This window comes from Mugil cephalus, chromosome 4 (assembly GCF_022458985.1).
Source record: "Mugil cephalus isolate CIBA_MC_2020 chromosome 4, CIBA_Mcephalus_1.1, whole genome shotgun sequence".
In the NCBI taxonomy this organism is placed as follows: Eukaryota; Metazoa; Chordata; class Actinopteri; order Mugiliformes; family Mugilidae; genus Mugil; species Mugil cephalus.
The window spans coordinates 18,696,663-18,722,679 of record NC_061773.1 but is presented as its reverse complement, the minus strand read 5'-3'; the positions used below and the strand labels follow the sequence as shown (position 1 = coordinate 18,722,679).

At 41.5% G+C, this 26,017-nt stretch overlaps 3 protein-coding genes across 4 annotated transcripts; all 3 read left to right on the top strand.

The window, feature by feature from the left end:
* Positions 1–1,536: 1,536 nt before the first annotated feature.
* tmem128 (transmembrane protein 128) lies at positions 1,537–7,854 on the top strand. 2 transcript variants are annotated; one of them, XM_047583238.1, is made up of 5 exons: positions 1,537–1,697; positions 2,828–2,960; positions 3,716–3,877; positions 6,818–6,926; positions 7,524–7,854. In XM_047583238.1, the coding sequence occupies exons 1-4, from the start codon at positions 1,601–1,603 to the stop codon at positions 6,915–6,917; spliced, it is 492 nt and encodes a 163-aa protein (XP_047439194.1). In that variant the 5' UTR covers positions 1,537–1,600; the 3' UTR covers positions 6,918–6,926; positions 7,524–7,854. The 2 variants fall into 2 exon arrangements, with proteins under 2 accessions (XP_047439194.1, XP_047439193.1); XM_047583237.1 differs by having other exon boundaries at positions 1,539–1,697; positions 6,818–6,936.
* Positions 7,855–8,005: 151 nt separating this feature from the next.
* On the top strand, positions 8,006–17,083 carry otop1 (otopetrin 1). The gene is made up of 6 exons (XM_047583234.1): positions 8,006–11,857; positions 12,025–12,161; positions 12,492–12,550; positions 12,725–12,855; positions 14,081–14,988; positions 15,519–17,083. Exons 1-6 carry the CDS (start codon positions 11,344–11,346, stop codon positions 15,687–15,689), a joined length of 1,920 nt encoding a protein of 639 aa, XP_047439190.1. The 5' UTR covers positions 8,006–11,343; the 3' UTR covers positions 15,690–17,083.
* A 1,519-nt stretch (positions 17,084–18,602) lies between these two features.
* drd5a (dopamine receptor D5a) lies at positions 18,603–21,634 on the top strand. The gene has a single exon (XM_047583236.1). It carries the CDS (start codon positions 18,989–18,991, stop codon positions 20,369–20,371), a length of 1,383 nt encoding a protein of 460 aa, XP_047439192.1. The 5' UTR covers positions 18,603–18,988; the 3' UTR covers positions 20,372–21,634.
* The last annotated feature ends 4,383 nt before the right edge of the window (positions 21,635–26,017 follow it).

Here is a 26,017-nt window from a genome sequence, read left to right as displayed (position 1 = left end):
AAACATGACCGGATTTGTCACTTTTTTAAGTCCATTTTTAACAATTGTGGTTTTGCTTGTAGCCAATGGCTTTGTAGCTAAATGTCAGTCAATAGTGGTCGTTCCTGGCTCTGATTGCCTAGGTACACAACTTGCACGGTTTCCACCTGACATGAAAACCAAAATGCTGCTAAATTATAAACCGAGCGAGCTCTTCTTGCGGCCAATGCTCTACATTTGGAAAGAAAATGCCATCAATGACTCCATCGTGATGAATTTGGTGGTAAGGACCGAAGTCGCAGACAATGTTTCCTTTAGGTAAATGTTTGGGGAGCATTGTGTTTGTATCAGTTGCTCCCATTGATTGTCATCCCAGTGACCTCAAAGTTGAGATCGGTTCAACTAGTACCTTGGCATCTCCAAGTTTTTTTGCCTGCCGTTGCTTCAGCTAGTTTCATTAACATTTCATGGTCTTGTGTCACCACATTGTTGCTGGTTGCTGTCTTAGGGTTTACTTCTAAGCAAAACTATGACACATCACGTTTATGTCACTTCTTACTAACACTCTTTTAACTCTGGCGTTTCAATTCAGGGTAACGCTGTTATTTGTAAAATGAATGAATGAAGTGATGCACGTCATAGTAAAATGAAAACTAAAAGAGACATGTTGGAGTACATTTACCCTATTCATTAATATAAACATAAAACATTATATTTAAGTGCAACTTGTCCACAACACAGCATAAATGACAGACTCCACTCTTCATAATGGCACTCCTTGTTGCAGGACTTTTAATTACCTTATGATAATCATTTTTTGTACATGTCCATGTATCGAGTAACCCAACAAATAAAGCTACGTAGACACAAGTAGGTAACTGTGACTAGTTTCAACAGAATGAGAAGTTGGCAGTGAATTGTGAAGTACTACCTTTTCTTCTCTGCACATGCCCTGTGTTCGTGGCGTTCAGGTTTTAATTCAGAGAGTTCGGAAGGACTACACTATCAGCAGTGTCACATTCTTGCCAGCAATATGTAAAGCTATACATTCAGGATGAGTCTTGGAGTACAGCCAGCTACATTCTGCAAGCTTCATGAGAAGGAGTAAAAAATGTATATTGTCAGTTCTTTTTTAATGCAGATATCCATAATTACTCCTGAATGTTTTTTAATGTTGTTGTCGTTGCTGTTGTTGTTGTTTTTTAAATCTTACTTGATAGTCCAGATTGACCAATGCTCTTTGTGTTAAAATGGACTTTGTAGAATATGCAGTCATACAAACATGCTTTTATTTATTTATTTATACATTTATTTATAAACTATAATATAAAAGAGACTAAATAATCTAGTGTCGTGACAACTTAACGTTTCTGAAGACTTGAAGTGCTCTGTTTTTACATTTTATTTGAACAATATACTTTTTATAAATTACTTTTAAAGTTAAATTATTCAATTATCCCGTGTTTATTCTTTTTTCTGTGATGGAGCCCGTCATTTCACAGAAACTACAAATGTCACCTTCAAGTGCGTCATAAAGACGCGACGCTGTGCCTAAACAGGAAGTGCCTTCCAATCACTCCTTAGCTTCTAGAGCTAATGTAAGTGACTGGTATCGTCAACAATGCTTAACGACAGTGAGCTGGCAACGCTGAGAAATCGCTTTAAGAAAAATGCAGAGTTTCTTATGCAAACGACGACGGAAGACGAAGATGAAAAGAGTAAGCGTCCGAGGAATTGATGTCCGCCAACATTTTTAGCCAGTTTTTCATTATTTTTACTAACAGCTGTCATAAACACAGTAAATGTCGGGTGTGTTGCTTTGTGTCTAAACGTTAATAACATTACTTACTTTACACGCCGCCAAGCCAAGCACACATATTTGTTAGAAGTGTGGTTAACGTTAGTCCTCCTGCTGCAACTTATAAAGCCATAGTTAATCAAATGCTAACCCTTTCAAAATGGTTATTGTAACTGCATCATTTTTTTTTCTTCTCTCTTTTCTAATATGGTGTCTGGTAGGCAGCTTGTACAGTGGCTAGTTGTCCAGCTTTGAGGCCCTCCCTGGCACAAATCCAGCAATTCTTGATTGTTTTGACTGTGAACAAACGCCGTGTCAGTTGAGCAACATAATACAGGGAAACTCTACCCCTTCACTGCCCCAACCCAAGGGGTCACATCTCTGCCAGTGTAAACTGATGATTGTAATATAACCAAACATTTTCGAGGTGCGTGTGTGTGTGTGTCCCACACATACCCATCAGTGATCCTTCTGGCAGCAATGATTGCAACATAAATCCACCAGTTTGCCGGAGTCCTGTGTGTGCTGAGCAGAAGACCGACATATCTTTGATTCAAGAGGAAGGACATCTTCTTTTGTAGGTTGTCGAGTTCATTGCGAACTCTGCACAGAGTAGACCAGCGTGCTGAACCATTTCAGCAGCCAACAACAGGCTCTGATACGTTTAATCAGCCAGTAAATTATAGAGATTAATAGCTCTCTGAGAAGCAAGATTATCCCAAAGAAACCTATCAGTTTCGCCTCAAAAGCTGCTTAAATCTGAAAGGCGAGGATTTATTACATTTTCCAAAGGCAAGGCAAATCTCATATTTGGTAGTCAAGTCTATACCATTCTGTAAACCCTTTCAGTGCCTCTTATTAGTCGCTTTTCACTGAGTCATGCAGTATGTTGGTGTTAAAGGTTGTCAGTGTTTTTTTGTATTTTTAAGCTAACATTTAACACAGTAGACACATTTTGTGTCCACTTCTCGTGTAACGAAATGTGCTCTTTAAGTTAAAAACTACATTTTTAACTCTTTGCCAACTTCCTTCTTTCCTGTTACCTTTTAGGTCAGAAGGAAAAAGATGCCAAACCCCTCCCTCGCATTAATAAACATTCAGTTTTCTGGATCGTGGCATCTATAGCTGTGACGTACTATGTGGAATTCCCCCGCAATATTATGGAAAATGATGAAATTAAAAGGTAAGTGAGCTATGAGGGAGACACAAGTTTTTAGGTTTTGTGGACTCTTTTTCTTCTGTCTTATATAGTCTAAATGAAATCGTTTATCCCATTATTGCGTGTCAACTACTGGTGGGCATTGGCAAGGAATTCACGATACGGTACGTATCACGATACTTGAGTCACGATACGATACATTATTGCAATACTATGATATTGCGATATATTGTCTACATAGTTCACTGAGAAATTTTAAATACAACTTAAAGTACAAGTTGTATATACATGTACTTCTGATGACATTGATAATTCATTAGATAAACTGAGTCAAAAAACAATATTAATCCATATGAGCCATTTCCAATTTATTGCACTTGTGGTGGTGAAGGTGCGGAAGTTGTCTACGATTCGCACAAAACATGACTTTTTCTTTTTCTTTTAAAATCGAATCGAAGACATTCAAAATCGATGTTATATCGGGTAAAATATATCGCGATATAGTGCCATATCGATTTTTTCCCATCCCTATAAATGACCTATGCGCACAGTAACCATTGTTCTTGAAAAATCTTTATTGTCACGGAAAAGTGCTTGGTCCCGGTCAACAAAGACAAACATGTTTTGTTTTCTCTTTCAGCTGTATTACGGGTACATGATACGAATGAAAGCACTGACATCTGATAAACCTTTTGTGACATTATACCTTCTTGCACATTTGAATGGACTGTTTTCACCTGTTGTGTTAATGTTCCTCATTTTAAGCCTTGTGTTTCCAGTTGGTGGTTCAATGTCGGTCTGGTACTGCTTGGGGTCTGCCTCTCTCTAGCCATGTATTGCATCGTGTACCTGGAGTGGTTCAAAGGCATCCAGAACTATGACCAAGTGTACCCTGCCATTCCTCCCATCACCACTGCAGCATTTCTTGCTGCGTCAGGCAGGTAATGAAAGAAACTAGCTTCACAACTGCTTAATTTGCTGATCAGCATCATCCGTACTGCAATAACAAAATATATAGTGGTGTAAAGCATCTGCTTGTCTATGTTTTAACCATAGACTGTATATAAATATGGACAACGTGTCCCCACTTCCTTGCATTGGCCAACTTGGCACTATTTTTGCCAGGGATATGGGCAGCGCCATCTTGCCACTTTGTTGCCAGAGTCCGATCAGTACGGTCAGAGAATAGAACCTCGCAGACCCGTGATATCTGTACAGTCTGTGATCTTAGACTACAATCTACGCACAATATCGATGACCCGACCACACTTCCTCCAGACTCACTCGTGTTCACGTTTAATTAATACTGCGCTCTGCTCTACCTCCAACAGTTACCAGGAAATGTTGCATTATATACTGTTCTCGTCCCACTGGACCGCTTTACGGAGCGGTTGGCATGGCAACTGGTAGTCGCTGCATGTGACATCCTGTTTCTATAGCGTCAAAAATCGGAAGAAATTGACATTTGAACATGCATCGCCATTAAATTAACTGCCTAAAATGACTGAAACCATCATTGAAAAGAAAAAAAAAAAAAAATTTGTTTTAGTGTTTTAGTTTCGCACAGGTCCCATCCACTAACATGGAGGTGGTGAAACTTATGACCCACACTGCAGCCAGACACCATTACTTGCTTTGACTTTTTAGGAGCAGTTCTTTGGTTCATATTTGTACAGTCTTTATACAGTCTATAGTTTTAACTGTAGACTGTATATAGATGACTTAGAATCTTTACAAACAGTTCAGTGTATTAGATATTCCAGTGGCACTTACGGGAGTCGGAAGAAAGCACAACTGTCCCTCACTCGCCTTTGTGCGGTCAATCTTACTTGCAGCAGGTGCAGTTCATTGCCCAGCGAGTTATGCGGGCCAGACATAGTGAAGAAATTGTCAATAGCTCAGTTTGCAGCCTGGCCTGAGAGCGTCCGAACATGCTGCTTCCTCTTTGACTTTCACTGTGCCGGCTGAGCTTGTTAAAATGATGATTCCATTTTAGAAAATGTCCAATTGCCCAGAACGTAACCACAAAAATTGTAGTTCAGATATGCCAATGATATGTTTCACAGTTGTTTACAGCTGTGTAATATACTGCTTTGCCCTGTATTGGTTTAAAAAAAAAAAAAAAAAAAAAAAAAAAAAAAGGATGTCTCAAAGGGGATAATAATAGTTATCAGCCTCAAAAATCTAATCCTGGTCAGGCTTTTAACCGTCATGTGGGTACACAAACACGCTGTTCCCAAGCTGCTGGTATCATATTATATGATTCGGATTTCTAAGAACTGAAGGGCTTAGCCCAAACAATGGGGGGGAAAAAGCCTTGACCAAAATGCACACATTACATTACTCATTACGTAAGTAATAAGGTTAAAGACAACAAGGGTGTAGTTCCAAATGATAGATAATTTTTTATAGATTTGATTGTTTGCCTTTTTGGCTTTGAGCATTTGTTATGTCTTTCCATTGTTGAACTGGCAGTCTTTGAAAGAATACCATCTTTTTCTAGGTCAGACTGCTAGTGCTGGCAAGCCATTGCTTTGTCAAACAATCATCATGAATCATGAATAGAACAAAATTAAGCTGTATAATGTGGTTTTGACCAACTCTAATAATCAGGAGTTTCTTTAACTCTGATGCAGCTGCCTTTCTTTGAAAAGTTACTGCTTGTAGTTTGGCTCAGTGTCCCACCAATAGCATTAGATTTGTTGTAGATCTACAAGCAAACATCCAGTGAAGGTTATGTTCTGTATTTGTGGAGGACACGTCGGAATAAAAGGAAAGACACATATTGCTGAAGTTAGTACGAATATCACAACACAGTATGCTAACTTCACATAAGCATTAGAGTTCTACGGTCTGTTTCCATGGTGACATTTCTGCGCTTCAGATTTTGTGGGCTAACGCCAATCCACTGAAAGGGCTTGTTATGCTTTAGTGTAGCACAAACACAGCCGCAGAGAAAAGCTTTCAGTATCCCATCCTTTTTTACTAAAGAGGAGAAATGATAATGCAGCTGAAACGGTGATTAATGCCGGCGCTCACTGACTTTATACAGCTTCATTTGGTAAAAGCCAGCGCTAATGTAGCACGAGGCAGCTAATGGTCCTAGTATGATAACCGATAATATATCCATAACAAGAAAAAGGCAAGGCCAGCGCTCCTAATAATGATTAATATTACCTGTCTGTGTGTGTTATTGTTTTATAATATTATAGCATGTCAACTTGTCAGACACACACATATTCCAACCCTATTTTTAATTAACTGATGCTTGATACAGTCTGATACTGTCTCCCACACAGACGGTCCATAAACGCCTGCAAGAATTATATATTCTTTTAAATCCAGTTTACATACCATTACATTAAAATAACTGAGACAAAATGAATCAAAATGAATTAATAATCTGTAATTAAATAGTTTAAAATGTGCTGATCTGTTATGTTGCCTTTTACGTTTTACCCAAAATCGAGAATTATTTCCACTTTTGCAAATCCATCCCATTTGTGTATCACAGATGACCAGGATGGACCGATCAGGTAAGAGTAAACACTTATTAGTGTTTACATTCAAGTTTGTACCATTTACAACGTTCACACAGTCGTTATTATGTGTGAGGGGATTGTTTGATTCTTCACTGTCAGATCGTCGATGCTTGATGAAGCACTGTGAGTTGAAAATGTCTTGTTTGTGCGTTAGTAGATTATTCCTGACTAATGGTGTTTATTTGATCTTAAGTCTTAATGATTACATTAATTAACGGCCCGCTTTTGTTGTCGTGGCTGAATGGAGCCGTGTTCATAAGCAACACTTAGTAATAGAAAAGGCAACATATAGGTATAGATTCAAAATACTCATATTCTTTTTCAATCTTTCTCCTGCAGCTTTAACATTGCATTGTGGCCGGTGTGGTCGTTCTTCACCCCGCTCATCCTCTTCACGCAGTTCATGGGCGTCGTCATGTTCATCTCTTTGCTGGGATGAATGTGAAAGGTGGGGGACGGTACGGTTTTTCATTTGCTTTTTGAGATTTCTCCATCGCTTACACACATTTCCTTACACCAAGCCCAACCTTATTTCTTCACACAAACAGTTACTACAACTTCACATACGACTCCCCCACTGAAACAGCCCTATTTCTCACCCTATTAAAAGTCAGCAACATTTGTTTCTTGATACATTTTATGCATCTGTAGAAAACATTTTGGTTGCATACTGCATACGAATGGTCTTTCATGTGAAGATGTGTTCAATTGTAGACGAACTGGAAAAATAAAATATAATAAAAATAGTACACTACTGCACTGTCTAGTGGCTGGATGTACATCCCCCTGCGACCATATGTCGCACATGCTCCACCATGCTGATTTATCTGTGGGTTCCTCACACCTTGAACAAACTTCCATCTGCCGTCTATTGGTGTAATTCTGTATTCATCTGAGCCACAGCTGTTGTCGGCCGTTAATGATGTTTAACGCTGGTGCTCGTGGATTTGGATTCTTTTAAGTGACATGTTTTCCCATATAAAGCGAGTAAATGTCTCATTTGGTGATAACCTCCTCATCCACATCCACTCTCTCCACCGTCTAGGACCGAGCAAAACAGAACAGAGTGACGGGGCCTCATCCGTGTGGAACACTCACCCCAAACACATCCGCGACAGCACCAACGTTCAAGACCTTAATCAAAACTCACCGAGCTACTGCTAATGTGTCCACTTGATTTGAGTGTTTAACATGTTTTTGACTTGTTTTGTATTTTGTTTAAAGCGCTCCATAGAAAACAGACTTTAGTTTGTCTGTTGTGCTTATCTTTAGAGAAATTTTATATATTTCAAACCGTGCTAGAAGACAGCAAAGGTGTTTGCTGATACTCTGCACAAGTCTTTCTACAATAAACCTTTATAACTAGTTGAAATGAATACTTGAACTTTGCCTTACTGCCTTGTCAAAGCAAAGGTGACCCGTGAGGCATCACTTTACAACTGCAGCGGTACATGACATAAAGTTGGGCCTGAAACTCACTGAAACCGACAGTAAATCCAGACTGCATATGCTCAGCTTGATTAAAGCATTGTTGAACTGTTGCATAAATTCAGATAGAAAAATGTAAACATTACTGAAATAATCTTATTGTATCTTCAGTTTGACTTGTTTATTGATAGTATACATTCAACGGTATGGCCAATTTTTATTTTTATTTAACCTTTATTTAACCAGGAAGTCCTACTGACATTAGAAATCTCGTTTACAAGACAGACCTGGCAACGGTAGTGATATAAAACAGGTGTATGATACATAAATGAGCAATAAAACAGTAAAACCAGCTCAACTACAGATTTATCCAGAACATACATCTGAGTATAAAAAACTAACCCTGTCATTGTTTCCTTATGATATGGGTCAGTATATACTGTAATAGCGGGAATTTTTGAGTTTAACATAGTTGACAGGTATCATTGTTAACATTTTGGCTGTTTCCAAACATCAACATGGCTGCATATAACCACATGGCATTTTTACAGAAAGATTCTTCTCAATATTTTACTGTATATGCAGTTGAGGAAATTGAAACTGAGAGTTATTTATGAATATTGGAGCAGGTCAAGTGATTTGGATTTACCACACTTTCTTGAGAGGTGGGATGTGATGTGTTTGTAGTGGGTAACTCTCATTTTAACAAAAACAACACAATCAAAACATATTTTGAATGAGCTAATTTTATTATTGATTAGCTAATTAGCAAGTGGTTATTATTTAATTCGGATGGTTATTTAGTGACATTTTAGTGATATCTAATCTAGTAGTTTGTTTGTTTGTTTTAATAAGTGATTGTTTCCTTGATAAATAATTACGGATTTTGTAAAGACATGATCATAAGGAACAAATACGTTATTTTATTTATTTTTTTGTTTTTTACTTTTAATAAAAATGTATGCAAGGCAATATCCCACGGACTTCAGTCACTTTATATATTGACCCATATACTAATTGTTCACCCGGGTAGTCAATCAGAGCAGAGCTGAAACTATCAACGTGTTCTTTAACTTCTTATTTTCGTCATCATTTAAAAGATCTTTGCACCACTCTGATGCCGTAATCGGTGTCCAAACACCTCAAATATTCGAGGCTCTTTCCTGAGATACGAACGATTTTACACGTTATTTATTAACTCGCCCACTGCCCTCAGACTAGAAATGTGCTTGTTGTTCTGCTTGTGTGAATGTTCCTAAGGCGCGAACAATAGGGCCAAACTGGTCTCTACCGAATTCAATCAAAACGTTCAGGTCTAATCAGGTAAATAATGGTGTCCTGATAATGAATCGACATCTTCCTGGTTATCAGTGATCATGAAATAGTCTGCTCAGCGAATGCCGTCGAGATTGAGCGCAAACCTCATGATGCAGCTGGGGAGAATCATTCTATCTTGCTAAGGGAAGACGATCCGCTTTACTCTTAATTGACAACACAGCGACCCTTGTCGCCGTGTTGTCTGAAAGCAACGTGTCACTAAACGTCCTGAGATGTTATTAAGCTGGTGAAACTATTTGTTCCGTCTTTCGGCTTTTGGTTGTATACGTGCGTAACGGGAAATAACACGGAGAAAGGTCATATTTGAGAAATATTTGGCAATGCACCGAGACCATTGTTATTCAAAATTAAGGATCAAATTTCGGTCTCATTGTCCCTTTCTCCGCGTTTCACGATGACACATCTCTTCTGTGTTAATTTTCTTGTAACGTGGCAGCGTAAGTCAATATGGTTTGCGATTTTCCCTCTTGATTACCTAAAGTTTATAAATAGCAAAAACCTGTTGAACGAGAACACCAAATTTGCCGCTTATAACAATCTTTACGATTAAAACAGGACCTAATTCCCTTGAAACTCCGCTTAAATGAGCTTTTTTGTCCCAAAGAGCAAACACCAGAGGGCTAAATCGACCACTTCCAAATTAAATCAAAACGCTCAGACTTAATCAACAGCCCATTAAAGTGTCCTGATAATAAATAGATCTTCTCTCTCTTTTTTTAAGTATGCTAACGATTATAAGCGATCAAGAAAGCGATACGACGTTAAGACGAAGCGTCAATTGATCATCTTTCCAATCCTCGTAATGCTTTTGTGGGGAACTGAAGGTCCGTGAGGTTTCTTTTCAAGACTGATGTCTTCAAAACTGATTGGATGCGAGCATCAATTATCAGCAGGGCTCTGTTGTCCCTTCCGTGTGCTATGCGCAGATCTAAAAGCCGCTTGTCAGGAAGAGCAAACTAACAGAAACAAACAGACTGCGCGTCTGAATCAGAACTACACACGTGGGAATATGGGAATCTAAAGGGTTATTTTTAAAAAAACAAAAACAAAAAAAAAACTAGGGTTCAAAACAGATCCACTGCAGAGACCCATGGTCTGTGCTTGATGGCACAGGGTGCTTATAGCGCAATGTTACCCAAAATCACTTAAACTGTTAAACTGACTTGGTGCATTTTTTTCTGCAGTTAAAATAAACAAACTACACTAAACAACATATCATTAAACTACAGTAACTCGCGCTCGCGATCTGATAAATCCTATAACCTATTGTGCGCACTATTGATAAATAGCCATGCATGTTTCAAGTGATATTTGTTTTTATAAAATAAACCAATGGTCCAAAGCCACTTCTCCATCTTCACATCAAATCAATCACCCCTCAATCTACGCCTGGCCGTGTGAGCAGTCGTCCTATTGTTATGCTGATCGAGCGCTTCCTCCCAAGCTATATATTGAAAAGGCAGGTCAGGCGGCCGTGGTGCAGATGGCATCTTTCTTTTGACGTCCACTCACAAAAAAAGCCATTACCAATTTGGCAACTGGATTCGGAGTTTTCTTTTTCTTAGCTAGAAAGCGAATAGTTTAGACACTACATCTTGACAGTTGGTACAGATACAGATTTGAACTGGTGGGACTTGGATTTGAAGTCGGTGATTTTTAAAATGTCATCTTCTACTTCATCTCATCGAGGCATGTACGCGTAACACCCGATAGCCACCTTGAAAGGATTTCAGTAGATTTGGAAAGTCTGCTTGGCAGCCGCGCGGAAAACTTGGATTTGGGCGAAACCCTTTTTCCTTTCTTTCTTTTTTTCTTTTTTTGTCGTTGTTGTGGATCCTTTTTTTTTGCGTCTTTACGCGGCACATGCTTGGCGCAGAAACAAGTTCAACTGTTTATTGTGTGGTTCAAGAAGACGGGTGTCTGGAATCCCAAAAGACTGAAACGAAATCTCACATTTTCAGTGACTCAGCGTGCCTGATACGCGGCCAGATATTTCAGTTTCAGGGTTACAAGATGACAATGGCACCTATCAAGCCCATCCTCGACAAGGCTGGACATTGAAACTGTGCGTGGCCACTGAGCCGGACCTTGAAGATTGAATGCATGTTTGGCACGGTACCTATTCGTCTGAATCCCCACCTTGTAGGTTACGCACCTGGCCTCCCTCAAATGCACTTATAGCGCGCGGCTTTGACTTTACTCCTCTCTCAGCTCTACTGTTTTTACGCATGACTCCCACCATGGTGGAACCCAGCGGCCTGGATATTATGTGCCTGAACAAGTATTGTCACAGCTCCTCGTCGTCGTCCAGCTCCGAGCCCGACAAGAAGATTTTCGCAAAACTAAAGCTCAACTTGTCAGGGGACTATCCGAGGAAGAACGCAGAGATCCTCAGCGGTCAGTACGGCACCAATTTGCTTCTGATCGGGGCGGCGCTGATGCTGGCCATTGCGCAGCCTGACTCGTCTGTCAAGGAAGAGCACTTGTTGTCCTTTGCCACCTGCCTCATGATCCTCCAGCTGTTCTGGATGCTGTGGTACATTCTGGTGCGGGACAGGCAGAAGAACGCGCGGACTGAGAAAGATGTCCACGCAACCACATGCTGGATAAGAGGTGAGTTTGTGAGTTTATAAAAGTAAATGCGTAGAATATGTATTCTGCGTGTTGTGCTGCTGCATTTCTTTAATGCAAAACCACCGTTTTTAGTTAATGATTTGTTTCGCCAGAGTTCAAGTAATAACGTAATGAGTGTTTGTTTTGTTTTGTTTTTTTCTGTGTAGGTGGGCTGACTCTCCTCGCACTCCTTTCACTCATTATGGACGCTTTCCGAATCGGGTATTATGTCGGCTATAAGTCTTGTGTGTCGGCTGTATTCGGGGTATATCCTGTCATCCATGTAACTCACACCATTGCACAGGTAAGTTTACAACCTCAGTTTAATTTCAATAAAGTGATAATCTTTCAGCAGCGTTAGAAACCGTGCCTTTTTTTTTCTGTGCGCCACTTAAGTTCTTTGAATGTGCTCTTTGTTGCTGCGGCAAGTACAGAGTTGCCGCAACAACATAATCCTATCATTGTCCACGTTATTGGAGTGTAACTGCATATGATATGGAAAATCTTTCTGGTTAACACATCTCAGTATAATTCAGTACGTAAAATATTTAGTATATGAAACATTTTTCCTCAAACCCATATTTTCATATTACACAAGTTTATTAAGCTTTTGTTCCCCTTTGGTTTGATGTAGGTGCATTTTCTGTGGTTTCACATCAAGGATGTCATCAAGAGCTTTGAAATTTTTGAAAGGTATGTGTTCACTTTAATAACACAATATTTAATTACTAATATGTCTATTTTTAATTCAATAAATTGTTATATATATAAGTATATATACAGTATATATTTACATGCCCATGAAGAGAGCTGAATCCTGACACTTCATCATGGTATCAACTCGTTGTGGACTGCTTATCCCCTCAGATTCGGTGTGATCCACGCGGTGTTTACCAACCTCCTCTTGTGGTGCAGTGGCGTGATGTCTGAAGCTGAGCACTTTTTGAACAACCATATAAGAAGACTCTCTGCCCTGGGCTACGAAAATCTCACTATAGGTAAGGGCCACGGGGTCGATTGCTGGCTTGTACCTGGAAGACGAGTACAATAGTCCACTTGAGAGCTCACTTGAATGGATGAAAGAGAGGAGGGTTTGTGAGGGGAAGGGAGGTTAGCTCGGCCGACCAGCAGGTCTTGTTTGTGTCGAACGTCTCTCTATTAGGTTTCAGGAGACACGCAGCCTTGCCGGTGCTGGGGCCCCCTCTCCGGGCCCTTTCCACACACTTCAGCCATCACCACCCTCCTTGGCAACCCCCCGCTTGACCTCAGACGGCTTTGTCCCCAGGCTGCTTAGTCCCAAGGGTGCTGCAATTACAGTAACTGATACATCTAAGCCTAAGGTTGAGGGGTTCGGCTGCTCCTCCTCATATCCGGCTGACTGTGAGGCTGGCTGCACCCTGACTGCGGTTCCCTTTTTAATTAAAGGGTGCAGGACCATAGTGGTGGCCTCTGGGGGGTTGGAGGGGGTGAGTCGGGAGGGTGTATACGGCGGGGTTTTGTTGAGATGATCTCTAGGGGGCAACAGTATAATTATCGCATGGCGGGCTTACAGGGAGTGAAAGGTGCATTCAACATCTAAGATTTGTGTTTGGCTAATAAGTGAAATTTCAAATGAGCAGAATATGACTGGAGAATATTAGATACTGGGCAAATTTAAAACTTATTTTGCAGTAATTTATGCATTAAGACGACAATTATGGTGCTGAAAAACAACAACGTGACTTAAGTTTTGGTTTCAGAGGTAGAGCAAATTATTTAAAGGTGCACTGCTGTAAAACATACCCCCCATCAAGTTTTTTTTTAAAAGAAGTGCCATCTTTTGTTCTTAATCTGATGAAATCTTACAAATGCCCTCTGTCTTCAGTGTCTCAGTCTGGAGGTCAGGACCCCGAAAAATGATTAGAAGTCTCAGGGAGCCACAGATTCCCGCATGCATTTCAAAATTGTTAATCAGAAACATTATTGAAACAACTGACACAATCACAAGATCAGAAAAGGTTCAGAAGTTACACATTTACCCTTGGGGCTTTTGATGTATTCATGTTTAATCAGAGAAACGAGCTCAGCTCAGATTCAGTCAGTCATTCTGTGAATGTACCAGAAAGTTCATGCTCCTTCTTATGTTTATATTTTATGTCATATGCTGCCAGTTTTATGTCCTGACAGAGGGGCGTGATTCGGTAACGTGAAATAAAATACCATTCATTAAATTTTGTTTTCCAGAACACGTACAACCGGAATGTAACTGCACCACCAACACATGCTCCATGTTCTCCAGCAGCCTCTCCTATCTCTACCCCTTCAACATCGAGTACCACATCTTTGTCTCTGCCTTGCTTTTTGTCATGTGGAAGAACATCGGACGCACCATAGACCTCTCCTCCAACCAGAAAAAACTTGTTACCAAAACCCAGGGCTTGACCGTAGGCCCCATTCTGGGTCTGCTTACACTGGCCAGCACCATTGGGATACTGGTGGTCTACATCACACACATTGAGCAGTCCTCCCAAATGCGTCAGTCGGCCATTTCTATGTTCTACATTTACGGTATTGTCATGCTGGCGGTCATGTGCTTTGCTGGAGCTTTAGGTCTGCTCATATACCGAGCGAACCACATGCCACTGGACACCTCCAAGAACCCGTCAAGACAGCTGGACACGGAGCTTCTGGTAGGATCCTCGATCGGTTCCTGGTTCATGTCCTGGTGCAGCATAGTGGCTGTCTTCAGCACCGACAGCAGCCCTCCGTATCGCTGGACCATCCTGGTCTACTCTCTGCTCATCGTGTTGGAGAAGTACATCCAGAACCTCTTCATAATAGAGTCCCTGTATCGCCAGCAGGAGGATGGAGCAAGGGGAGACCCAGAGTTGCCGGCTTCTCCAGAAATCTTCTCGGTGACGTCCTCTCTGGCTCCGCCGTACAATGGCATCATCAACAGAGCCTATGAGACTCCGGACAGGGCCTGCGTCACCATGGAGAACGAGCAGGAGGAGAGCGGACAGGTGTACGGATGTCCGCGGAAACCCTCGGAGGTTCCGCTGCCGGTGGGCAACAGGGTGGTGGAGCACCGCAACATAAAGAGGCAGATCCTGAAAAACATCGCCGTTTTGCTGATAATGTGCAATGTTTCGGTGAGCATGTGCATTTACTGAAGAATGAGAGTACATTTTTATTTCACTGAACTTGAAGGAAGGCAGTCAGTGTAAACGACAGCTTATTAGTTGCAACTATACACTGATTATCAGTGGAACAAATAACAATAGTGTCTAATACGAAAGTGAACTTTCACTGATTTCCCTTGTTTGTACACAGTGTTTTAGCTACTTTCAGCACCTTGGTGACAAATTCTACCAAATTCCACCTGGCAATTATCAAAGGCTTGATAGACAATGTTAGTAACTAGCTGGTGAACATTTGGCTGTTAGACAGTTCCCCCAACAAGTGACAAAAGCATTAGATTTACACTTAACAGATGAAAAGACACAAGACATGAATAAAGGCTAATGTTGCACCAAGTGTGCTGGATGTTAGCCACAACATCTTCACAATGTGATGTGTCAATACTGGTGTTGGCATCTTGTTGCACTGCCCCCAAGTGGCCAAAGAATCAATTCAGGTTGAACTAATTGCATGTCCTTCTCCTTTTTTTTCTTTCTTGCAGCTGTGGATCCTTCCAGCCTTTGGCTGCAGGCCACAGTACGACAACGGGCTGGAACAGGAGACGTTTGGCTTCAGCATGTGGACCACAGTTCTCAATTTCGCCATCCCTTTGAACCTTTTCTACCGCATCCACTCAGTCGCCTCCCTCTTCGAGGTGTTCCGCCGAGTCTGACAAGAATAGCAGGTGACTGACAATGCCAGATAACATGCACAGGAACACTTGTCACCACCGGCTCCTGGGAGTGTCTCACAGCGCAGGTCAACCGTTCAGGAGGCACTCCGGGTCACACTCCAGCAGACTTGAAAGTAAGCCGTGGAGACAAACAAAATGTAGGTCCCTCGGTGTGGGGATTATGAAGGAAGATGAACCTATTAGCCTGCGTTCCTTGAAGAATTACCTTGCACGGCGCAAGGTTTATTAAAGACGGTGATGAAAAGAATCCTCGCTTTCATGAATTTAGAAAGGCCCCTTTGTACATTTTGTTCTGTAGTCACATTGCAGTAGGTTTTCCAACTGGGGGATGGTGTACATTATCGGCTTATACGTTTATTGTCAGACTCACATTTTGTACTGTTTCATATTAGAGAATGAAACTATATAATCTACTATTGACGTGATTACCATAGCTGGAAATACTCGAGTGAAGCCACAGAAATACCTACTAGTCTAAATATCCAGTAAGTTAATAGTACTGTATTTACCAGAGCCACATATGCTTCGGACTTGACCAATATTTGTTCTGCACTCGAAATGTGCATACTGTTTATGGATATGGTTCTCATTCACTTCTCTCAGTAGTTCAGCAGTTCAACGCGTGAACTGCAAGGCAGGTGACAACCTTAGCACTATATGTTAAATAATCATTGAAGTTGGATTTTAGTTCTCAGAAGTAGCTCTCTTTCTCTCAGTGATTCAAGATTCCTCAGTTTCACCTTGCATGATGACCCTCTGCTCTCTGAAGCTGATGAAAATGTTTTACTGGAGCAAACCTTTCTCTCGATTGTACAGGTGTGCACAGTGCAATGAGAAAGGCAAGGTGACAACTGTCAGAAATGCTCTCAGAAAACATTGGATTCATGAAACATGATCATGTATCAGGACGGTTTCTGGACAAACACACGTTTCTGTGATAACAAATGCTACACCACCCAAGAGACCGACGCCTCAGCAGTAAAAATCATCACAAGTGACAACACTTGTTTCTTTTCTTTTTTTTATGTTAAGCACAAATAGATATTTGTACTGTACGAGTTTATAACAAATCAATGACATCCAGCAGGTTCTCAACCTGGTGCTATCATCTGCATGTGTCCTCAGTATGTGCCAAGTTGCAGTAAAATCCTTGTTTTATTTAATTATTATTTTTTTGAATTTGTTTCTCAGATTGCAACATTACTTCCTGCTTTGTAAATACCGCTCAACGCTGATCAAAATCACTCAGAGGTCATGAAATGATTTTGTGTAATTCCAGTTACATGGTGCTGATAAGAAATTAAGTGTATGGCAGTGATGGATGTGTATCTTTTGATTATTGAAATAAAGCATAGTTTACTTTTTTTCATATACAAGACCTCTTGTCTCGCTTACGTGATCTATGCTTATGTTGCCTGGAGAAAACTTAACAAACCATTTACCTTTCACCTCTTAATAGACTGCAGTTGCAGTAGCCATTTACACCACAGGATGGCGTTACGTATTTAGGTTTTTCAGACTTTTCTCTTCTTTGTGCTCTGCTCAGCACTACGGGCTCCATACTGGATCGTAACTTCTTAAATACCTGTTTCTTAGGAAAGGCAGGTATTTTAAGAAACATTTAAATATTACACATGTGTACTGCAAAACACGATCAGCATCATCATCATCATTATAATTACAACAATAAAGGTAACATAACACGAAATATGACCGTGCTTATTATTCTTATTATTTTTAGTATTTAGTATTAATAATATTTTTAATTACACATTTACAGCAATATACATGTGTAGCAATGCATGTCAATTTTTGGTCTGTGAACAATATCTGTAGTAACATCTGCATGTAAAGAAGTAAATGCTCCAGAATCGTTCTGCTTCCAGACATGGCATCCCGGAATTATGGGTCAGGTACTTCAGAGAATTTGGTGTCGGGCGTCGGGAGATTACTTTATCGTAGTGTCAGAATGGTTTGACAGGCGCTCAGACGCGTCTAAAAATATCCGTGACGTTACAGAGACGGAAACGGCGCCTCCGCTGCACGGACGCACGACGGCGCTCCTGGCTCCGCATGTCCGCTGGGAGTGTGAATGTTGGCTCACCTGTCCAGACAACACAGAAACAAGAGGTGGGCATTGACCTCTAGTCGGCCGTCGTTGGAGGGAAAAAAAAAAAAAAATCATTTGCATATATATTATGGTGCATGGTGATAAAAGTATAGGCTTTTTATATACTCTTGGAAACGTGTTGAAATAGTTTATTATTCATTGGGACTAGTAATAAAAGTATGAATCAAACTTGAGCCAGTGATAGATAGATAGATAGATAGATAGATAGATAGATAGATAGATAGATAGATAGATAGATAGATAGATAGATAGATAGATAGATAGATAGATAGATAGATAGATGGATGGATGGATGGATGGATGGATGGAGATGCACTCTATCCTGCTTGTTGAATGGAATATGAATGGACTATCCCTCAGGCTGGTTGTATTTTCAGCACCGTGGACAGCTCTCTTAGTACTTTCAATGAAGACTGTGACTGGGGCTCAGTTCTATGCACAATTACAACACTGCCTCTTGATAAGATTTGTGTACTGTATATATGTACTATATATATACTGTATATTTAATATATTTAAAAATACAACGTTGCTGTTTAATGTAATTCATACAGGCTACTGTTCACCCGTGCACCGTCTTGTCCCTGCGGTCACTGCATATGGTATGATGTCAAACACAGATTAACACAATCCACCAATTGGAGAAAGCTCTCCGCCGATTTGAAGTTTGTAATTACGCACTTTGGAGCATCCTCCAACGAAATCTCTCAAATTATTGAAGGCTTCCTCTCGCCGGTTTCCTAATAACGCTGTTCACTGCTGTGCGTAACGCCACGCACAAAGAAGGCGGGATGCGCCCTGCCCTGTTTAAGTTAGTGTGTGTTTGGCTGCAGGGACTCCCTCCTCACTCACACCGAGCTGAGGATATCTGGGACTGAGAGATTCACAGAGGCAGCCGGGTCAGTCGACCGGACCGGCAAGGTTGCAACATGCGCTCGCCACTGTGTGCTGCGTTTCAGCCCCTCAGCGCACCTGGCGCGTCGCTCGGCTCAGTTTTAACGTGCTCAATTCTTCCTTCCCGTCTGTTTTGCACTCCACATCAGGCTGGCAGTTTACCCGGACATTGGGGACAATATGGTGACTGGCTGATAACTGAGCCCGTCTCCGCGCAAGGATCAATGGACTGTAGTTTTACTTGAAGAGACACATGGAGAACCCAGCAAAGTACCTCTCATCGGTGCAGGGGGTTGACTCTGTGCCGGCACCGCTTGGAGAGATTATGTGGAACGGCACCGAAACGGAGGCAACAAGCGAAGGGAGGAAAGATATGGTTGTGCGCACAGTGACGGGCTGTCTGTTGTCGCTGCTAATCCTATGGACCCTGCTGGGTAACATCTTGGTCTGCGCCGCGGTGCTGCGCTTTCGGCACCTGCGGACCAAAGTCACCAACATTTTCATTGTCTCCCTGGCACTATCGGATTTATTTGTGGCCGTCCTGGTGATGCCATGGAAAGCTGTGGCAGAGGTGGCGGGGTACTGGCCGTTTGGTACTTTCTGTAACGTCTGGGTCGCCTTTGATATCATGTGTTCCACTGCCTCTATACTCAACCTCTGCATTATTAGCGTGGATAGGTACTGGGCAATCTCGAGCCCCTTCCGCTACGAGAGGAAAATGACCCAGCGAGTTGCCTTTGTTATGATTAGCATCACTTGGACGTTGTCTGTGCTCATTTCATTCATACCGGTCCAGCTAAACTGGCACAAAGCCAGTGATGACGACATGGTTGGGGAACACAACTCTTCCAGGAGTCGGCAGATAGAAGAAAACTGCGACTCCAGCCTGAGCAGAGAGTATGCTATATCCTCCTCGTTGATAAGTTTCTATATTCCCGTGGCAATTATGATTGTAACATATACCAGAATATATCGTATTGCACAAATCCAAATTAGAAGAATAGCCTCCCTGGAGAGAGCGGCGGAACACGCGCAAAGTTGCAGGACCAACAGAATAGAGTGCCAACACCACAACACCTTGAAGACGTCTATAAAACGGGAAACCAAAGTGTTCAAAACTTTGTCGGTGATTATGGGTGTCTTTGTGTGTTGCTGGTTACCTTTCTTCGTTCTAAACTGCATGGTCCCGTTCTGCGATAGGCCTGCCACGGACCGGGACGCGGGCCTGCCGTGCGTAAGCGAAACGACTTTTGACGTGTTCGTGTGGTTCGGATGGACCAACTCCTCGCTGAATCCTATTATCTACGCCTTCAACGCTGAGTTCAGGAAGGCCTTCTCGAGCCTCTTGGGCTGCCGCCATTTCTGCTCGAACACGCCCGTAGAAACTGTCAACATCAGCAACGAGCTGGTCTCATACAACCAAGACACCCTCATCCACAAGGAAATCGCAAACGCGTATGTCAACATGATCCCCAATGTGGTCGAATGTATTGAGCACGAAGAGACTTTTGACAGGATTTCCCAGTTTTCTCACAACAACGAAAACGCCACGGACTCGGTTTGTGACCTGGAGGACTGCGAGGCCGACATCAGTCTTGACAGGATGTCGCCATTCACACCCAATGGATTACACTGACTCCACACCTCGTGTCTCCCCGTGCGTAATTGGATGTATTGATAACAATGTCATGTCATGGTCCATTTTCATCAGCTTCAGAGAACAGAGGATCTCCACTCAGAGGCTCACAGGAGGCCAGAGTTTTCTGAGTTGAGCAGACGTCCTTACACCTGGTGGGAGGGTCTATTGACTTGCTCATGGACACTTCAGCAGGGCGTATGTCTCTGTAGCCGCGTAGGCCACCCTGTCACCGCTTTGCGTCATATATGAGATGTGATGTTGTTGTCCTGTTCTGACAAAAGTGATGTGTAGGTGTTTATTTACATGACAAGTGAAGTCTGTGTTCCTTTGTTCAAAGGTTCGGTGTTGCTGAAGCTGTTGTTTACTCAAAGGCTTTACTTGGAGCATCAGTGTCTAACGTCCGTCCACTTGGAGGGAAAATGTTTGAAAAACCTCGCTGAGGATTCGTGATAGATTTTTTTTTTTTTTTTTTTGCTGCTTCAAAACCTCATGTGTATCCAGTGCCCACTTTTCCACTGAGTATGAAAACTGAGGCCAGCCTTACAGACAGTGTAACCGAGATAGTCAAATGCAGTCGTTTCAGCGCCTTATAGCTTAATCAAAGAAGAGTTCTGAGACAGGAATGTGCTCTATGGAGTTTAAGTTATATGATGCCAAAATGCAGTATTAAAGTGTTTCGCCACTGCACCCACCCTCGCACTAACTCCTCAAGCACACCTTCTTTGCACCACATGGACTATTATGCAGGTTCATCCAGACAAAGATGATTGAATAAGACATGGTGAAAAAGCACAAACTTTAATTCTACGACAATAACAAAAAAAATTGAACAGAATTCGCAGATTAATTTAAACAAATACATCTGTAACTATTTTCTCTGATCTTAAATTTCTGCGTTCACTGAGGCCAAAACTACAGTAATTGTTCTGATTTGTCGGTCACAGTCAACTCTTACTGAAACACAAAAACAGAAAAAGAAAAATAGTCTGAACTGTCCTAAATGACCAAAGACTTCAAGGAGTGAATCGGTAACTCAGACACAATAAGGCTACAGTGTTTGTGGGATTTGCTATAGATTTGCTATAGACAGCCTGCACATGTTTCAGGCCACCGGGCAAACACCAAGTGGAAGTCATTCATCACCTCTCCCACATCTCTTTTATCTTTGTACTGTACAGATGACCTGATCTGAATGTATACTGCTGTCCTTCAAACAGTGAAGTGTGTCATCATTTGTCTAATAAAATGCTGTCATGCTGAGAGGAACAGAGTGTACTGATATTTTCCCCGGAGCCGGCATCCACGAGTTTCATGAATGGGCAGATTTTTGCGGGTTGGAGACTTTCCACCTTTGGTTTGAGTTTCATTTGTGCATATCCACTTCTGATCTGATCTTTTTGGCATTTTGCCGTCTGTGGACATTCTGACAGTGGAGAGTGACAGGGAGTGTTGGCAAATCAACAGAGAGTCAGAGAGATGACACACACCACAGGTCCCCAGCAGACTCCAACTGGAGGATATTGTAGTACCATGGTGTGCATTTTATAGGCAGCTATTCCTGATCCTCCTTAGTCTGAGCTGTCCTGCATCCAGCTGATATATTTTCTCTGGCAGATGGAAAAAAGTGGCACAGTGGTATGTATGCGTATATATATATAAAGCAAATAAAACAAAAAAGATCACACAGAAAAGCACAGCACAGGGCCATGGATATTGTTGTCGTACAATACACATATTGTTTTATGTTCTTTAAAACAATTATGTTGAAATTTGCCGGTGCTCAGCGCCAGTGAAGCAGCGCACCAGTAGCAACACTTTGTTGAAGTGCCAGCAGCATAAGTTCAGCCTTTCTCCCAGTGAAAAATGAAATCCGCTGATTGTAAATCCCCTCACTGTTTCGTCATCGCGTGTTGGCACGCTTGGGCAAACAGGGAGAATGTAAAGCTTTTTACGCGGATGCAAATGAATGCATTTGTATCAACTTACGCATTCTGGATGCATCTTCGTTCTTTTAAAAAGAAAAAAAAGACTGAAAAATAAATGAATAAGTGACGAGGGCCGAATTAAAAATGCAATCTGTGTGGAACTGTGCAGAACACAGACCAACAAAGTCTGTGGCCAATTATTTCAGACACCCAAGCCAGGATAACGTAAACATTTACCTCAACATGTTCAACAGGAAAACAAGAAAAACAAGATAATGGACGCTCAGCAAAATAACTAATTTTCCTCGTGTTTTTGCCTGGAATTTTCACATTATCTCGTGGTGTTCTGTTTATCTGAATGCAGGAACAATTATTCAGGGTCTGTATTTAAAAGGAAACTGCGCCAGTGTTGTGTCTTGGTGAGTAGCACGCCACTGCACGCTGGTAAAACGTTGCAGCCTGTTGGAGTTCCAGAGGGATCCATGAGAATTCTGCATGAATTCTGTGCATTTCTGTTTATGATAAATTTGGGGGGGGAAAAAAATAGAAACTGGGTGCTGCTCATCTCTTTTTAAAACTACATCAGCTGTTATTCACATCCAAATATTTGATCAAACTGATGGAGGTACTGGGGTTTAAGATAGAGGAAGACTGTGCAGAGTAAAAAAAAAAAACATCTCTGGTTCTCCAGCACTGATTTATGATCTTTTTTTAACGTGCCTATAAATATGACAGTATTCCAGGGGGCTGTGCCAAATCTGTAGAATATTTAAGTGAAATACAAGAATGGATCTTACATCCCGAAGAAGAATATGCAAAATATTCTTGAAATGGAAATGAACTGAAGTCCTGAATATGACACATCCACACTTCAAAAGCTACACGGAAATGCTCTTATATGCTAATTTACTTTTACCTTTAACGTTACATGGTACTTTATATACTATTACGTGCCGTAAGTTGGACCAGTCCACTGAGTTGTATTATGAATGTGTAATTTGGCCGTGAAACGCAGTTAAATGAAGCATAAAGATGCAATCAAAGAAAACTGTCAGATATAAGGAACTCCAATTTGTGTAACTGTGATGCAAGTTGAATTATTATCACGGGAACATTACTCATATTCATACAAAGGGTTTTTGTCCTGCTGGCGAATGAAATGGAACTCATTTAACCACTTCATCCTTCGTCAAGGTTGTGAGCATCCTGCACTGTAAAATCTATTATTTTATCATGTTTCACATGGCAGTTCTCAAAGCAATTACAAACCCAGAGAACTGCCTGTAAAACCTCAGTATGGAATTAGAATTAATGAAACCCAGAGGTATAAATATATACATATAAAGGATTGTAATTCAGATCAGCTGTTTGCATGAAGTGTCTCCCTTCACTTTTTTTTTTTTTTTTTTAAATAAATTAAGGCAATCTGTTATTTTCTCTTTCCCACAGCCTCCAGGGGAATTACATCGAATTACACTTGGTAAAAAGCCTGTTAACCAAATCTTCAAGGCTGTGCCTCAGTGTTTTCACCTCCATCCGGCGCCTGATCAGGCATAATGGATGGGATGGTACTGAAGAGCAGATGAAGTGGTGTCTCTCAGGATTTAAATGTAAGCGACAGCTCAGCAACTCCTCAGACTGATTAAACTGGAGGTTGCCGGTTTCCCACTGAAGAAGGTCTCATCTCGTCTTCTACTACCGCTTAATCCTCACTGGGCTCACGGGGGTTGCTGGGGCCTATCCCAACGGGCGAGAGGCGAGGTACACCCTGGACAGGTCGCCAGCCATTCGCACTCACATGCACACCTAGGGTCAATTTAGAGTCATCAATCCCCTGTGTCCCATGCGGACACAGGGAGTGCTGTATCGGCCCAATGAAGAAGGTGATCATTTTAAATATCTTATCTTATCTCATCCAACTAAACTGAAAGTGGAATGACGGCGCTGAAAACCTCTAGGATTATGTTTACTTCCTACATTTTTTTTCTTCGTCTTCTTCTTCTTCTTATGTGTTAAATGAGTGAAAAATAGGGAAGCAGCTGCACTCCCGGGAGAGGAGGTGTTTACTTGTCTTTTGTGTTGTGTCCTTGCAGTGTGGAACAGATATGAAAGGTGGTTTGACCTCGATATGCAGCCATGGTAGGGGAGCTGGAGAGGAAGTGGAGGCAAGCTTAGGGGGGGTTACACCATCCGTCAGGACACATTCATCAAAATCACTCTCTTTCCTCCTGCACTCCCACACACACATGCACGCACGCAAGCCAGCACATGCAACGCGCATGCACTAAAAGGAGCTTCTAGATGCACCGCTGTTACAAGAGATCTGTCTGAATCTGCGTGCACAGTCTCTTTCCTCTGTTACACAGAGACACACACTTTTTCCTTTCACCGCTTCCTCTCAGTTCGTCTCAGCAGGCATTCTTCCCTCTTTATCTTCAAATAATTTCAATCGTCTAAGAAAAAGCAGAGAGGCACCTAAGCCTTCCCATCTCCATCACCTTTTAAATTGGTGTCACACACCGAGCAACACAATTTGGAGCTTATCACAGCTAATCAAGTACTGGATAAAGGTTCCCTTTACTTTGAATTAAGATGGGCCTGTATTATCACAATATGGCTGACCTGTGAGGGCTGCTTTCACAAAGAAATGCTTTGATTATGGCATAAACCAACCAAACCCAGGATAAAGGTCTCACACAAAGCTGTTTAGTTCCTTATTATCTTAAATTGGGGCAGTTTAATTTTTTTTCTTTTTTTTTTCAGAAACAAACCACACAGGACTGTTCTTTTTGTCCTCTTTATAATTCAGCGGAGAGTGTAGTAATGAAAAGGCTGGTGCTTAACTCATGAAGAGTAATGTTGGAAAAACAGGGACGGCTGCAGCTAGTGCAGTCTAGTAGGAACTCGGTAAAGTGCCGCTCGCATTAATTCTCGCTCCATTGAGCTTTTTAAACCCTGGCTCTTTTGATACCTCCATCACGTTTCTGTCCCTCCTGACACCGTCTGATGTTTACCACACAGGGGGAAACCATCCTCAGAAGGAATTGGAATTGAATTTTATTTGCCAGAGAGAAATTAGCAGATCAAAATATTACATTAGTATTATTATTATTATAGCCACTGATATTTTGTTATTTAAGGGATCATCAGAAAAAAACAAAACACCACCACACTGAGTCAGCTGTAAAAAAGCTTCAGATCACGCCAGTCTGTACTTACTGATGTGACAAAAGAAGGCGGTTATATTCTGAGTGGGCTATTATTCTGGTTATTAGAGGAATGCTAGAGTGTAATTCACCAAGCTCAGAGTACATGACAAGTGACAGCTGCAAGGTTAAAGGGGAATTGAAACGTGGATGTGTTGGTCCTTGTACTGCGACAATATCCAAAAGAACACCTTTGCTGAAGTCAAATATTAAAAAGTTGCTAAAACCAAAGTTTTACGAAGTTTTTTTTTGTCATTTCCACTTGACTTGCCTGCTACAGACACTGCAACACCCCGTTAGCAGCAGCTAAGCCGAGCTAGCTGTAACCGCACGTTAAAATAAAACAAGTACACGATACGTGTGTCTGACTAAAACGATCTATCTTCCACTATCACCATCCGTCTTTCTCCATCTCTCCCTTCTCTCTACCACCGTCTACCACTATGGGAATCGCCAACCCCATGACATCACAGGCCACAATACGGCAAGATGGCATATATATATACAGGTCG

Coding starts and splice junctions, on each gene's coding strand:
- tmem128 (XM_047583238.1), top strand. CDS start 1,601: ATGCTTAACGACAGTGAGCTGGCAACGCTGAGAAATCGCTTTAAGAAA. Junction 1,698..2,827: donor GGAAGACGAAGATGAAAAGA/GTAAGCGTCCGA, acceptor GTTACCTTTTAG/GTCAGAAGGAAAAAGATGCC. Junction 3,878..6,817: donor TTTCTTGCTGCGTCAGGCAG/GTAATGAAAGAA, acceptor TTTCTCCTGCAG/CTTTAACATTGCATTGTGGC.
- otop1 (XM_047583234.1), top strand. CDS start 11,344: ATGCATGTTTGGCACGGTACCTATTCGTCTGAATCCCCACCTTGTAGG. Junction 11,858..12,024: donor AACCACATGCTGGATAAGAG/GTGAGTTTGTGA, acceptor TTTTCTGTGTAG/GTGGGCTGACTCTCCTCGCA. Junction 12,551..12,724: donor AGCTTTGAAATTTTTGAAAG/GTATGTGTTCAC, acceptor TTATCCCCTCAG/ATTCGGTGTGATCCACGCGG.
- drd5a (XM_047583236.1), top strand. CDS start 18,989: ATGGAGAACCCAGCAAAGTACCTCTCATCGGTGCAGGGGGTTGACTCT.